At 37.8% G+C, this 16,467-nt stretch overlaps 1 protein-coding gene across 3 annotated transcripts in view; it reads right to left on the bottom strand.

The window, feature by feature from the left end:
* The window catches only part of B4GALT6 (beta-1,4-galactosyltransferase 6), a 62,653-nt gene that overhangs the window by 15,143 nt on the left and 31,043 nt on the right, over positions 1–16,467 (bottom strand). For all 3 annotated transcript variants that reach the window (XM_074383646.1, XM_003924753.4, XM_074383647.1), the window contains exons 4-5: positions 9,495–9,619; positions 2,704–2,820 (exon numbers count right to left, since the gene is read on the bottom strand). In XM_074383646.1, the coding sequence (XP_074239747.1) occupies positions 2,704–2,820; positions 9,495–9,619 (242 nt within the window). The remainder of the gene's footprint in view (positions 1–2,703; positions 2,821–9,494; positions 9,620–16,467) is intronic.

The raw sequence follows: 16,467 nt of genomic DNA, 5'->3' as shown, positions 1-16,467 counted from the left end.
ACACAAAGGAAACTAGCACTTTCCTAGATGAGTAAAACTGATCTAATCTATAATAACTACAGCTATCATCAAAGTAGATAAAAATTTCCAGTTGTTAAGTAAAAAAGTACATTTCACAGTATAGACTGTTACATTCAAAAGTACATAAGGCACAATGATGATGATTTATACACAGAGAAGTATGCCTGTTATATTAAATATCAAGCATTTCCAGGGAGAAAAAAGCAGAGGTAAAAAGCTAGGAGAAACTTTAAAAAAAAAAAAAGGCAGATTTAGAATAAAGGAACTGGAGAAACTATAACCATTTTACAAATAAAAATTTGAGTATTTTCCAAAAATCAGCCAGGCATGACGGCAGGTGCCTGTAATCCCAGCTACTCGGGAGGCTGATGCAGAAGAATCACTTGAACCCAGGAGACAGAGGTTGTAGTGGGCCAAGATCATGCTATTGCACTCTAGTCTGGGCGACAGAGGGAGACTCGTCTCAAAAAAAATTTTTAGTACTTTCTACCAAAAGAAAAGATAAAAGTTTCTAATAATACAAGTCAGGCCATTTTGTCAATCATTTATACTGTTACTTATTTATTGAAAACTAGGGAAATAAAGCCTAGCCGACTTTTTAGTAGAAACGGACAAGTGGTCAATGGAATGCAGAGACCCAAAACAGACCTGCATACATATGACATGTATATATTAAGTGACTTTCAACCAAGGTGCCAAAGCAATTCAATGGTGAAAACAGTCTTTTCAATAAGTGGTAACGAAACAACTAAATGAAACTTCACCCTTGGCTCATATCATATCTAAAGATTAACTCAATGAATTAGCCTAAGTGTAAGAGCTAAAACTATAAAGCTTCTGAAAGAAAGAGAAAATCACAGAGAATAATTTTTCAAATATAATACAAAAAGCACAAAGTATAGAAACAAGAATAAATTGACTTCATCAAAATTTAAAACTTGCTTTTCAAAAAACAGCCAAGAAAATAAAAAGGCAAGCCACAGACTATAAGATATTTGCAAAACTTATGTCTTACAAAAGACTTGTATTTAAAATACATAAAGAACTCTTACAACTCAGTAAAACAAAGACAACCCAATTAAAAAATGAACAAAAGATCTGAACAGAAACTTCACCAAAGAAGGTATGTGGGTAGCAAATAAGCGCATGAAAAGATGATCGACATTAGTCATCAGGGAAATAAGATTCTACTACAGACCCGGTAAAATGGCTAAAATTTAAAAAGACTGACCATTACCAAGTGCTGGCAATGATGTAAAGCGATTGGAAAGGTGAGTATACATTAAGAGAAAATCACCATCTATCACATACACTTAAATGTGAAATATGAGGTGACAATACCAAAGTGGTAAAAGCTGGCATGGAGAACTGGTCTTCAAGTATTACAAGTATTATCAGACCTTTTTTAGGTTTCCAAAACATCACGCTATCCATGTTTAAAATAATGTAGCAAATTAAATTCTTTCTTTATATTTACACTTTATAGCCTTTAAACAAAGACTGACTACAAAAAGTAAGTCCGGGTCATTTCACTTCCATTTGAATTAACTATGTTAAAGAATTACGACCTATTCAGCTTTATAGCATCTGTTCAGACACAAAACAAATAAGATTTTTTTGACAATATTTTAAAGTTCCAGTTTCCACCTCTTTTATCTCTTCTAAAAGAATCACAGAATCTCAAATTTGGAAGAGATCTTGGGCATCACATAGTTTAGTCTTCCATGCAATGTAAGCTTTTTTTTTTTTTTTAACCTGTCAGTTCACTGGATTCGTATTTATTGACTTACCAGCTATACAGCTGGGTCTATACCCTGCAACAAAAACAGTCAAGGTTCCCTACCAAGAGAGATGACTTTGAAGATGAAAAACTGAAAACAGGACAGAAAATGTTTAATGTATACTACTTTTTGTTTTTAGGTTTACTACCCAGCTCTCATTCAGGTGCCCCAATTACCTAACAAAGTTAACACAGTATTGATTTTCAGGGATTGCCGGCAACTACCCCATAGTACAAAGAATACTCAATTGAGAATTACCTATGCTTTGCTATTATGTTAAAAAAAAAAAAAAAGAAAAAACTTTCCTTCCTTTTCTGTAGTTAAATTCATGGGTCATAAACTGGAATGTCTTTTCAAATTAAACACTGCGAATGCAACTGAAGTAACTGTAAGGTGCTTCAGTATCATTTAGAAAAGAACTTTGAATTGCACCACTTATGAGTCCAGATGTCTGTACACGAGTCTAAATGCTGACAAACAGCCTAAATTACAAAATAAACAGTTTCTCAATTAAATGAAATTTACAGATGTTTTCAAAAATAAAGAGCATAAGCCTAATGAAAACATAAAAAGGAATAATACAAGTCAAAGACACATTTAATCCCCTAAGGTAAATATCAGCTATAAAGTTATTTTAAAAATCATAGATTGACAATGTTTAGAATGTCATTCAAATATAACGAGGCTATCATAATAAAGTGAAACATGATTGCCAATTAACTCACTTGACCAAATTACAATTATTATAAGAAACATGTAGGCCCAATCCAAAATGTAATTTCATCCAAATATAAAACTAAGAATTTAAGTTACCTTATTAATCCTAAACATGTTTAATCTAACCATATCTAAGAGTTTAGATTCTAGTATACTTAGTGACAACTATGATAAATATTCTCACCTGTTCGATCACATAAAAGGCAAATTCCAGCCTTTGTTTCTGGAGCATTGGAATCAGATGTAAGAAAAAAATTGGAAGATGTTCATGGCGATTACGGAAAGGAATGAGAACTGCCACCTTTAAAACAAAATAGTCATGTATGTAAATAAATACAATAGCACATCCTAGAAGTAAGGATAAAAATTAACCCTTGAAAACTTCTGATAGTTTTAAAGCCACACCCTTATGAACTTTCTCACCACAGATACAACAGTAAGCACACACGGAGAAAGCCCTTGCTGCATGCTGCAGAGGTAGAAGGAGCTCTGAAGGTTGTTCTAAGGATTGTGGTCTTTACCTGTGAACACCGTAAGAAATTGTAGAAGGATTCTGAAAAGAGTGATAAATCAGATGTAGTGACTGCAAAGACTACTTTGGTGGCAATATGGAGAGCAAACTGGAGACGACCAAAAATTGACTCAGGGAGCTGGTTAGGCAATTAACACAGTTGTTGAGAAAAGAGGTAATGGTAGCTTAAACTAAGAGGAAGATAAAGGAAAAGAGAAGTACATGGGTTTTCAACACATCTAAGACGTAAGCTAGCAGGATATGGCTATCAATTGGGCGTGAAAAGTAAAGGAGGGAAATGTATCATAAGAGTAACTTCTCGGTTTTAGAGTAGATCTTAAATAATAACTTTCTGGATTTTGAATTGAATTTAAAAGACATTTCACTTGAATATCTACTATCTTACACATGGTTTCTCTGTACTAGAGATATTTTTCAGAAACATAATAGAAACCAAAATCTTCACACGTGTTCCAGCCACAGCATACAAAAAACCTCAATCATACATGATATTGGCCCAAAACACATGTGAAGTTTGATAATATAATATTTTTCATTTAATCAAAATGCAGAATTAAGTTTTTGATAAACTACTTCAGTGGTAGGATAATATTCAGTTTAAAATGAAATTGTTAACATACTATAACAAGAAAAGATGATGTGAGTAGCACAGAAATTTGTCTTTTATCAACCAAAGAAATTTGTTCTCATCCAAAAAGTAAAAGAAAAAAACACATACATGGAAATGAAAATAGTTTCTTAGTATATTCATCTTTCTTCTAATATGAAATTAAAAACCTACTGGGGCCGGGCGCGGTGGCTCATGCCTGTAATCCCAGCACTTTGGGAGGCTGAGGCAGGCAGATCACAAGATCAGGAGTTCAAGACCAGACTGGCCAACATGGTGAAATCCCATCTCTACTAAAAAAAATACAAAAATTAGCTGGTCATGGTGGCTCGTTCCTGTAATCCCAGCTACTTGGGAGGCTGAGGTAGGAGACTTGCTTGAACCAGGACCCGGGAGGCGGAGGTTGCAGTGAGCCAAGATGGCACCACTGCACTCCAGCCTGGGATATGGAGCAAGACTCCATCTCAAAAAAAAAAAACAACAACCTAATGGAACTCTCAAACCCAAACTTAAAAACATCATTTATATAAAGTGTTTTAATATAATACTAGAATACATGAATGATCATCAATCATCACTAATTCGAATCCTCTATTTCTTGGATCCAAACTTTGTCATACAATCTAGGTCTCCTTACAATTTAGATTTTGCCCTTGAAAAAGCTAAACTGGTTTATAAATTACTTTTCTCAGCAACTTCCTGACTAAGCTGCTTTTATTATTATTGTAAATTTTCTAATAAAATTGAAATTAAAACAAGTTTTCTACAGATCGTAAATTCCAAAATCATTAGATTTTTCAAAAAAAAAAAAAGAAAACCACAACAGTGAAAGTATATCTACCCCAAATACCTCTGTGTTACTCTATAATTTGGATTTTTTAAATACACAATCTAAACTGGTTGTAACAGAATATTGTGAAAGATTAAATCTATGACTTACTAAAATTTTACCTAGACCAAATAAAGTTTATTAATAAATGAATAATGCAAATAATTGAGAATTAATAAGCTTTGCACCTAATCCTTTTAAAATCAGGACATGACATCAGGTATCATCAACAGAAAATAATATCTACCCATGTATTTTACATTACCAGGAACATAGATGGGAGAAATGTTTAAATTATTTAAAGTTTCACTTAACAAAGAGAACAAAAGATGGTTTAGTAAAATTGAAGATATCTAAACTACGAACTCCACCATTCATTTTCCCTTAATGCTGATGGAATACCAAAAAAACAGACAATGGCTGCTATGAGGCTGATGTTTTCATGATTATATTAATTACTACATATCTATCTGGTAAATGGTAGGAACTAAAGAGGTCTGGTGCCCCTGCCAGTCCAACTTTGGGTCCCATTCCTGTTTGGTTTTCCCATAAGGTCTCCCTTGGCTAAGGAGCCTGAGGACCATGAGGCTATCCCAGCAACACCAACCCAACACCCAAGACCTCTTTCTTGCCCTCATGCAATGGCTGCCAACTATGCTGGAACTATATACTGAGGGAGACTTACTGCTAGGCTTCAGCGCCAATGGCGGGCATATTCAAGGAATTCCCAAATCAAAACAACTGCCAAATCAGCTCAGGGGCCCCTAGGTTTACTTTTAGGATAGGAAAGTGCTATGAAAAGTAAAAGGAACAAATGGGGTTAGATGGTGAGTACATATCGCACCACTGACCTTATCTAAGGTATATCCATGTGATAACATGTAGCTTAATAAGTCAAGCCTGCTCTTCTTGATTTTGCATTTGGCCACATATCAATAAGCTGGAAAAGCAGTTAAGACCAATTATAGATATTTGAGGGAAGAAATTATTAAATGGTTGCAGAGTCCTGATTAAAGACAGTGCATATTAATTAAAGACAATTAGACTGAGTGATGAGCTGAACATATAAGGATAAAGTTCTAGCTCCTAATCATCTCTTCAGTGAAGTATTTAAATATCAAGAGTTGTTTTTTTTTTTTAATCTTACAAAGAAACAGGCAAGGTAATAAAAGAAAGAAATTACCAGTGTCTTGGCAAATTCAAATAAGCTAACCTAATGTGATAATAGCAAATAGATGTCTAAATTTTCATGGGAGGGTTATGAAAGATTGTGAATACGTGACAAATTTAAAGCAAAGATTTTTATTAAAAGAAAGCTAAGCAATATCTTAAAAATTCATCTGGCTCATCCCTTCTTGTGTGTGTCTGTGGAATAATGTTCTCCATAGTTTATAATTTTTTGTCTAGAAAAGATCTGTGTTCTATGATCATTTATTTTAAGGCTTAATAGCCTGTTTCAGGTCATTCACTCTTCTCTGTGCCCTAATGTGCTGTTTGAGCCACCCTCTTGTTGATATACCTCCAGTGGAGATGGAGAACATCTGGTCATAATCTTCTGATAAAACAACACCTCATCTTCCTGAATCTCTCCTCACCACCTCTTGCTCAAGCAAAATTATTCCATTCAGTTTGCTCCTACTTTAAAACCACAAATCTTGCTGAACGTATTCACCATTTTTTCCCTTGCTTATTTCTTCATATATACACCATAAGGAGATAATCAAGAAAAATGTTTATCACATCAATTTCTCCCACCAAGTTTCTGTCCTACTTTCAAATTTTCAGCACACCACCAGCTATGATGTCCCTAAATGACAGGCTTTAGACTCAGTAACCTTAAGGTGAATCTAGCTATCTGACACTGAGTAAGTAGAAGCTAGTAAGCTCTCATTCTCCTCCAGTGTTTTTAGTTCCATCTTCCTATTCCTCCTCATTTCCAGTACAGGAGCAGTCCTCAAACTGAAGGCATTTGGTTAAAAATGCAAATTCTTGTTCCTTCCCACCAAAAGAATCAGAGTGTTTGAGAAGTGAGTTCAAGAATCTGCATTTGTTTTCCTCTACAGATGGAATCTCATTCTATAGCCCAGGCTGGAGTGCAGTGGTGTGATCACAGCTCACTGCAGCCTCAAACTCCCGGGCTCAAGTGATCCTTCCACCTCAGTCTCCCAAAGCACTGGGATTACAGGTATGAACTACCACACCTAGCCAAAAATCAGCATGTTTACCATATGCCTCAAGTAGTTCTGAAACAGGGGCCAGGACTCATCTTTGAGGTATACTGGACTACAAATGAAACTCCAGGCCTCTGGGTAGACAAAAGCATCAAGCATCTGCCTGGGTCTTGAAGCCTGGAAATTATAGACCAAAGTTGTTCATCAAGCCCTCCATCTGAAATCTGAATGGAAAGACAATGTCACAGGTAAACAATTCACTTTTAATGACCCACAAAGTATCCTCATGTTCTTTAGATATGTGCTTGTCCCATAAGGTGTCCAATCTGTGCAGAAATCTTTCACTCAAACCTGCAGCATTCACAGATGCCGAGGAATTACTAAAATTATCACTTTTGAAAGATCTCAGTTCTAATTAATTTGCCATCAATTAACTTCACTGGTATTTTTTTTTCTCATTTAAAAAAGGGGCCTCAAATATTAAAAATCAAGTTGATGACAAATGTTTAACATAAATCCATTTATTTATTTCCCTCTCTCTCTCCACTGTTCCAGTATGAGAATGGAACATTATCAGTAAGCAGGCAGGGACAGGCAAGGGGAAAAACTATTTAACTAAATATTTAGTGAGTTGATAGGTATATAATATTCATATGAGTACAGTTCACCTCTGAATAATCTCCAAAATTCCTCTCATACCTTTAGTTGTATAATTCTGAACTAGAGACTATATTCTGAGAAGGGTTTGCTAAAAATTGAAATAAAATCAGCATTATCATATAGTTCCTAAATAAGTTAATTTATTTTTATTTTTATTTTGAGACAGAGTCTTGCTTTTGGGCCAGGCTAGAGTGCAGTGGGGCAATCTCAGCTCACTGCAGCCTCCACCTCCTGGGTTCAAGCAAATCTCTTGCCTCAGCCTCCTGAGTAGCTGGGATTACAGGCATGTGCCACCATGCCCAGCTAATTTTTCTATTTTTAGTAGAGATGAAGTTTCACCATGTTGGCCAGGCTGCCTCAAACTCTTGGCCTCAAGTGATCTGCCCAACTCAGCTTCCCAAAGTGCTGGGATTACAGGTGTGAGTCACCGTGCCCAGCCAAAATAAGCTAATTTTTAAGATGAATTAGTTTTCCAGGAACTCCTTTCAATACTGTTACCTACTGAGTCATATGCAGTTTATAGTCAGTTTACTAACATCCCTAAGTAGGAACTAGTCATGTGATACAACTGTCTCCTGGAAAATGAGAAGAAAACAAACAAAAAAATTTAAAATCCATCTTGTATAGATGACTGGAAACAGGACAAGTATACTTCACTTTTCCTATCCCAAACTGTTCCACTAGTATGCCACCCAGAGCACACCTGAGAGGTGTGCTACATCCTGTACAAACAGCTGTCTGAGCATCAACCACCATGCTATCCCACAGCTTCGGTGACTTAGTGTGCTTCTTTTTCCATTAGCATTCAACATACACACTCAGCACCCAACTGTTAAAAATAATTTATCTGCCCAGGCTATTTTTAAAAGGTAGAATGTGTGTAAATTGGGCTGCATTTCACAAAGACACAAATGTGAGGAAAATCAATCAAGAAATATGAAGAGATTCATTTATTAAATGAATCTGATCTGGGAAACAGCATAAGGCAATTATAAAATAAAATGTTTTGCTAAAATTGGTACTGGAATCCATTTAAGCAGCTTCACAACTTGCTCAAGGCAGTAAGAAAGCTGAACATTTAGTGAATCATTTGTGACAAGGCCAAAAAGGCTTTTATTTACCTTATAAAGTCAATTCAACAAAACTGTGTTTAGTGCTTACCTTACACAACACAATGCACTCTGTGTTGGGAATATGAATATAAATAATACACATCTTCAAACACAAAGAGTTCACAGTAGAGTCAGAGGGTCTTTTTCATGAGTTTAATTTTCCTTCCTACTAGTGATTTGGCAGGGGAAGGTTAACATACAAATATTCTAGAAGCATACTAATGTTTTAAAAGAGAAAATGGAAACTGTTTCCAGATCAAGGTTACATCACAATCCTTTAGGAAATAACATTTAATCAGTTGTAATTTTCATTTGAATTACATAAATGCTATTTCTTACTCAAGTATAATGACATTAGATAAATACGCACTTATTAACCAATTTTATAGCTTTGAGGGCACGTCTGGTTTAAATTATGGCTTTCGGGACAGACCCACCTCCTTACAGTTTTTCAAACAAAACATTAAATAGAATCCTGATAAAAGACTGAAAGCTTCGGCTGTGCCTTCTGAAGCTGAGAAAAGCCCAACGTCCAACCTTTCAAGTCCAACAGTGATCTCTGAGCAGTCCCTTTAAAATTTTGGATGCTGAGAAACAGAGCTTGAAGACCCCAATGCCAGCCAGACCAAACTGAAAATCAGGATATTAATATCCTCCCAGTGAGTTCTCACAATTCCAGAAATTGGTGACGCTATGCCTGCAGGTGTCAGTAATCATTAGGGACAGCTGCAGGAGACAGGGAACTCACAGCCTCTCTTCCAAACAAAATAGAACAACAAAAAAAATCTATTTTCCAAGCCAAACTCAAGTCACTTATTTATTACCAGGAACTCAAAGAGAATGAACCGAGGACCTATTTTGTATATACACAGGTACATTTACAGTCTTCACACATAACACTTAAATCACATTTGAATTATAAATAGTAAACATTAAAGACAAAATTTTGATGTTTTAAATGTATTAAGACTTAAAGAGATTTGTCTCTGTATTTTGAATCAAGCACATTCTTTTCTCAAATGCGCAGTAACGGTTAAATTGCTTATGAAAAGAATTTACCTCACCTTCCATCTGGGTTTACAGTCTTTTGGCCTCCAGTGACCCCCTGGCTCAATATCTAAATCCTTGGAGAAGAGTTGATGAATTTCATCAAAACTGACTTCACTTACGTTGACATTGAGGAATCCTCCTACAAATTCAAAATGTGAAGAACTGTTTTAATATTTTTTGCCTCAAAGATCTAGTAAAACAAATAATCAGCAGGGTGATGGCATAACTTGTTGCCAGGACAATACAGTTTATTCCTGCTACCACCACAGAATTATGAATAGTGTCCCTTTCACTTTTAGTTTCAATGATAATATACGTGGTCACCCTACTATGTTTGGCAAATCAGCCAAAGAAATCAAATTCTTTTTTAAAAAAACCTTTTGCTTTTGGGTAATACATTGAATAATTTAATATTCTTTGGAAAATGTTTGCATGTCATTGCAACATTGCAATTTAACAACTATTCAAGTATTTTAATACCACTTTTAGTTTTCACACTTTCAACACAGGGGACACAACAGCATAGTACTTAAGAATGAAATAAGCAATCAGATTGACTAGAAACCGACTCCTATCTTCTGTCTATTGGGAAAATTATTTAACTTCTCTGTGCCTCAGCTTCCTCTTCTGTGAAAGGGACAGTGATGCCTGCCTCCCAAGGTGGTTGTATCCATTTGATGAAATCATCTGTGTGAAGGATCACATGCAGTGTCAGGCATTAGGTACAATCAACAAATGTTAGTTACTATTACTGTTACCTACTGACATTTCTTGAGAGGGAATTTGCAAACAATTCAAAGCACTGATTCTGAACACTCAATATATATCAGGCCCCTTGGCATACAAAACTGAAAAACCACTTCTAAGATATTTCTGGTCTAATAGGCACTCATTCTCCAAATTAACAAATATATGACATTACTGGAGGTGTTTTTACTAGTAGTAAACTAGTAGACTAGTATACATTAGAAATAATGTATACCATTGAAACAGGAATGAATCTTGGCTGGAAAACCACTTCCATTAACCCTAAAACAGAACTAAAAATCAGGAAGCCTCCGTATCTCCCCCTGAATTAAAATAGCTGCATGATCACTAACATCCCTTCAAAGCAATGCTATCTTCAATGATTTCACTGTTAGAGAGAACAGGATGTAAAAAGCTATTGAAGCAAAACTACAGATCATCTTTTAGCAGTTTTAATGTCACTTGTTAACTTCCAAATAGGTACAAATTGCTCTGGAGCACCCTCCAGCCAAATTCTTCTCTCTGACCTCATCTCATAAAATACCAACAAACAAATGTTGAGGTTTCCATTTCGAGTCTTCTGAATTTCATGTGGCCACAATTTCACATAAAAAACACTCAGTTCCTCTCTAGAGGGCCTCTTTCCTCCTGCTATTCTATATTTCAGGAGTTTTCACAATGGCCTCTTTTCCTCCCCACTTCATCCTAACCAGGCAGAGCTGTCAGTAGCTTCCACAGAGGCATGCTAGAGTATTTTACATCGAAATGCCTGCTTCCCAGAATAAGTTAGGAAAAAAACTGCAATCTTCTAATGCCTACCTGTTCTACTGACAACATTTGTGGTCTTTTATAACCAAACACTCAGCCTTCAGTGTGAAGAGATACGCATAAACTAGCTAATCTTAGAAAGGTCGAATTTATCTAAAAGCAAGAGAAACCTATAAACTTGCAGAGAAAGAGTAAGTAAAATGGAAGATTGATCAGTCAACATAAATACAGACTATCATGACTCAGCTGACAAAGAACAGAATTTAACATTGTAATCAAATAAAATTTACACAAATAAATCTGATACATTTAATAGTATGCATGATTGCTAAAATGATAGTAATTAGGCTAAATAATAAGCAGTTCATATAAGTAACTGAAGCTCATATTCTTTCTGCACTGTTAAACCAAATTTTTTGTCTTTTTTCCAGCTTTATTGCTTCAACAGCTGTAATCATCATTATTGTCAGCAGTTTTCTCCAGCGTCATTTGCAGTTTAATTTTCATCTCTAACGCATATGTGCTGGCAAGAGACAGGCTTTATTTCTTTCCCTCAATAGAGAGGGCTTCCTCTGTCCATCACATATTATGATACCCATGCTGGAAGTATCCTAAGTTCACACTCCTTTGTCTGTGCACACCCACCTCATCTGCACCTTTCAGAGTCCATCAGCAGCTTTCCTGTGTGCTCGTTGCCCTTTGCTCTGAAATCCTATTAACGTGCTGATTGAAAGCCATAGATTGACCTGGTGGAATGCTCCCCATGATAATAGCAACATCGTTATACTACGGAGTGTGGGCGACCAGGCCTCCCGGGACAGGTATTGTCACCACTGGGAACAGCAGAAGTGTGATCAGAGAGAGGAAGAACAAACACTCATCACTGGGGTGGAGTAGTATTAGGGAGAAGATCAGATACACAGGAAGGGAAGGGAAAAGGGCATGTTATAAAAAGAGTGGCCGGGAAGAAGTCCCCTGCAGATAAACTAACGGTGGTGTGGCTTCCAAACCATCCTCAAGAAGGACCTCTCTCAGGGACCCTGTGGTTGGAGGAGGGAGGACTCAGGCTCCCCGGACACAACCACTTTCATGGTTTTTGCATACTCTTTTGTCTCCTTTAGGTTTCACTCAAGAAAGCCTTCCACCGCTTTACCAGCAAAACAAGAAGCATCAGAAAACCACCTGCTATGAATGAAGCCAGGAGAGGAAACCTCCTTCTTGTAAAGAAGGAAGTCATCAAATGGGCCAGCCTCCTTTATTTCACTTGCTGAGCTTTCAAGGGCAGCTGCAGATATCCACTGAGCTCTGCAGACAGCCAATCTTCACTCTCCCCTGTGCTGAATATGAGATTTTTTGTTGTTCTTAATCCCAGATATGACAGTATAAATCTGAGATTTTCAAATGGTACCAGTGGTTTCTTTCCCAGTTAGAGATTTAAAGATCAGAAACTATAGACTGAAATCCATTTACCCAGCAATGCAATAATTTACCAAATACTGAATTTCACTATTTTGAAGGTGGCGCTGGGGTCAGAAAGGAAAGAGCAGGAGAACTGAGTGTCTAAAGAGTGGAGGGGCTGCCAAGTACCTAGAGGGTCAAGGTGAAGGACAGGGAACTCAAGTCAGCTGGAAGCTGCCTTCCAGTCGTGTGTGCCAAACTGCTTCTGTCATGTGTGAGAGTAACTTAGTTGCACCATTGGTTATGTAGGACATTTACTATAATTTCCTAATGCTGAATTTGCAAGATATGCAGCAATGCTGCCCATCTGGGAAAGTGAGGTATGCATGGGCCCAAACAAGGGGCTTACTGTGCTATGGATGATAATGTACATGGCATGATTTAGGATTTTGTTTTTTCTATTAAAATATAATTCTTAAAATAACAAATATTCAAAACATATGAATTATCTATATTTATATTTTTCTAACTTTTCAAGTAAAATTTAAGGCATATAATCTCCAGACAGAGAATTGTTTGCTCTATAAATCAATAATTTTAAACGACTTTCATTTTGTTTGGAGCCTATATCTATTTTTTGGTATCTAAAACCTAATTCTAGATATGTTGGCTTTTGACTGTTTTACCCTCAGGGTTTTAAATGTGCACAGCTCAAAGCTCTGATGACAGTGTCAGAGAAAGACCTGAATTTCCCCTAGAAAGGTCCCTTAGGGTAAATTCCTCTCCAAAGCTAGAAAAGCATTTTTATTATAAGATAGAACATTCCCTCCCCCATCCTCTGTGCTGCCTTCTGAGTACAGCTCTGAGGCTGAACAGTTATGAGTCATCCAGCCATTGGTCACCTCCTGTCCTTTCTGAAGTTAACATCAGACGCTGCCTATGTCAAATGCTTTACTTAAGCTTCTCAACTTCTAGAATTTTACAACCTCTGCTTAACAAACTATTTCTTACTCAAGTATTCTTGAAGCAACCAAACCTAAGCATTCTAAACATAAGACACAGCATTAGTCACACATCCCCACTGCCAAAGGCAATGCCTGGACATTGAATGAATGAATTAATGAGTAGGAAGATTCCTGTCTCTTCCCTGTTTCCACCTTCCTGCATTTCTATTCCCAGGCTCCATCAAGTGCTAACGTATTTCTTTAAGGCATTTATGCAAAACTATGCATCCAACAAAGGCCTAATATACAGAATCTATAAGGAATTTAAACAATTCAACAACCAAAAAACAACCCCATTTAAAAATGGGCAAAAGATACAAACTTCTTAAAAGGAAACATTCAAGTGGCCAACAAACATATACAAAAATGCTCCAAATAACTCATTATCAGAGAAATGTATATTAAAACCACAATAAGATACCATCAAATACCAATAGGAAAAGCCATTATTAAGAAGTCAAAAAACAACAGATGCTTATGAAGACAAGGAGACACATATACTGTTGGTGGGAATGTAAGTTAGTTGAGCCACTGTGGAAACCAGTTTGGAGATTTCTCAAAAAAACATAAAACAGATCTACCATTTGACCCAACAATCCTATTACTGTGTAAATATCCAAAAGAAAATAAATCAAAAAAAAAAAAAAAAGAAATCATTGAACCAAAAAGACACATGCACTCTTATGTTCATTGCAGCAATATTCTCAATCGTGAATTCATAGTGACACCCAGCTCTGTGTCCAGAACCTCAATCACAGTCACCTAGAAATGACTGGCTTTCAATTCTAACACTGTGCCCTCTCATTAAAGCCTCCTTCCCTTTCACCTTCCACCATTACCCTCCCACAAAAGTCCCTTTTCAATTTCATGGAGACTTGAAGTCCTCTCTGCTATCACCACATTTTCCTCTATCTGGCCTCCGTATAAAATGGTTTGATAATTTTAGTGTGTGCCTAAGAATTACCAGCTGTGCTTGTTTAAAACGCAGGTGACCGGCCACATCATCAAAGTTTGTGTCAGCTGAACGTGGGTCAGTTGGGTCAGTTGACCCAAAAGTGACAATTTGGGTGAGTTGACCCAAACGTGACAGTTTGGGTCATGTTTATGGCCACTGGATTTATCCAAACACATTTCAGTAGCTTAAGCTACCCACCATTGAGGAAAAGCTAGAACCACTCTCCAAACCCCTCTAGCAGGTAGCAGTGCTCATGTGACCAAACATACCCATAGGATAATGGAAGCAGTAGCAAACAATATAAGGACAAGGGTACTTTGCAAAACTATCTTTCAAGTAAAAGCAGTGGCAGAAGCTTCTAGCTTTATGGAGCCAAAAAGTGGCACTTCCAGTCCCCAGACCTGAGCAATGCTGGTAGAAGGTGTGAGCCCAGACAAGTAACAGGAGGAGATGCTTCGAAGTGGTCTGAGCCTTGATCTGGCTGCTCAATCTCTCCATCTAATTCTCTAGACACCCAGGTTGTCTCTGGGCTCTCTAATATATTTTCATGAATTCTTTTTTCTCTTAAATTAGATAAAGTATATTCTGCAGTTTGCAATCAAGAACACTGACTTTCGCAAACAGTCTAGGGTTTAGCTCAACCTTCACCCAATCACAGCACCTACACACTCACCAACACCTTATCCACAACCCCCTCAACCTGCCACACCTGGGCTACAGGTCCCAACCTTAGAGCAGCAATTATCCATGCTCCAATTCTCTACCTAATAAACAGCACTGAAGAAAGCACATAAGCATATAGATTAATCCCATCATTTGAGTGGCAATACCTAACATGCTGCCTCAAGCACAATAAGCTTTCGGCAAAACAAGTGTCACTTTTTTTTTTGCATTGTGACTCCACCAGGATGGGGCAGGGGCTCTCCAGGCTAATCTGTTAGTCACCTTTTAATTTACGATTAGTCGACTCCACTTTTCATTCCCTACAAGAAGTTTTTAAATACTTACTCCTCCCTTTCAAGCTGCTCAGTCCTTCCTGGCTATCCCCTTAGGGACATGCGGCCTCCTACTTTACCAGGAAAACAGTCGCAGCAGGCACAAGTGCCTCCACCTCATCTCCCAATGAACTGAGGGCTTCCTCAGGGGAGGAGGGGTTCCTGAGGCTTTCCACACTCACTCTTCAACCTGAGGCATTGTCTCCTTTCACCTTCTAACCTGGCTCTGTGGAGACCTCCTTTGTCCTTCTCCCTCATCCTGCCCAGCTCTCTTCTCTCCATCCTTTCTTTCCATGATGCCTACAACACGTTCAAGTCCATCTCTTCTTCAAGAGCTTTTCTGTTACCCCCACCTCCTCCAGCTCCTTTACCCTGTTCTCCTTTCCTTTGCCACCAAGTTTCTTTCACCTACAGTCTTCACACACATCTGACTTACTTCTCAGGATAGTCTACTTTGCTTCTTTCCCAACCGCTTTACTGAAATCGTGCTTGCTGAGGTCTCTGTTCATTTTCTGCACCAAATCAATGGCCCTTTCATGATTTCTCACTCTCCCTGCTGTCTGGAGGTGTGCGACAAGACAGAGCAGTCTCTTTTTGGGATGTGCTCCTCCCTGGCCCCCCAGACACCATCCTCTGGCTTCTCTAGGTTCCAGTCTCCCTTTCTTGTGAACTGCCATTCACCCCACAAGCACAGATCTTCTCAGGGACCCACGCTTAGCCTTCTTCCCATCTCACTTCCTCTAATCTTCAGTCCAGATCTCTTATGAAAGTCTGACCCCAAGTTAACCCTCCTGAACTTCAAACAAAACAGCCCGAACGGAACTCATTCACTTCCCCATCCTCCAAATGTGATGTTTACCCTGACACTTCAGTTCATGGTCACCAAGTCAGAAACCTGGAAGTTAACCCTCACTCCTCAATTGGTCACCACATCTGGCCAATGGCACCCAGTAGGTCATTTTTTGTGCCTCCTCCTCTCTCCAACGCCACCGCCTTGGCACATGCCCTTGTCTTTTCCTCTCGGCTCCCTGCAGCAAGCTCCTCATTGGTCTCCTGGCCATCCCAGTATTTCTCCATTCTCACCCATTTTTCAGCTTCTCATCTGAATAATCTTCCTAAA

This window comes from Saimiri boliviensis, chromosome 13 (assembly GCF_048565385.1).
Source record: "Saimiri boliviensis isolate mSaiBol1 chromosome 13, mSaiBol1.pri, whole genome shotgun sequence".
In the NCBI taxonomy this organism is placed as follows: domain Eukaryota; kingdom Metazoa; phylum Chordata; class Mammalia; order Primates; family Cebidae; genus Saimiri; species Saimiri boliviensis.
The sequence above is the reverse complement of the archived record's forward strand: the minus strand, read 5'-3'. Positions and strand labels throughout refer to the sequence as shown.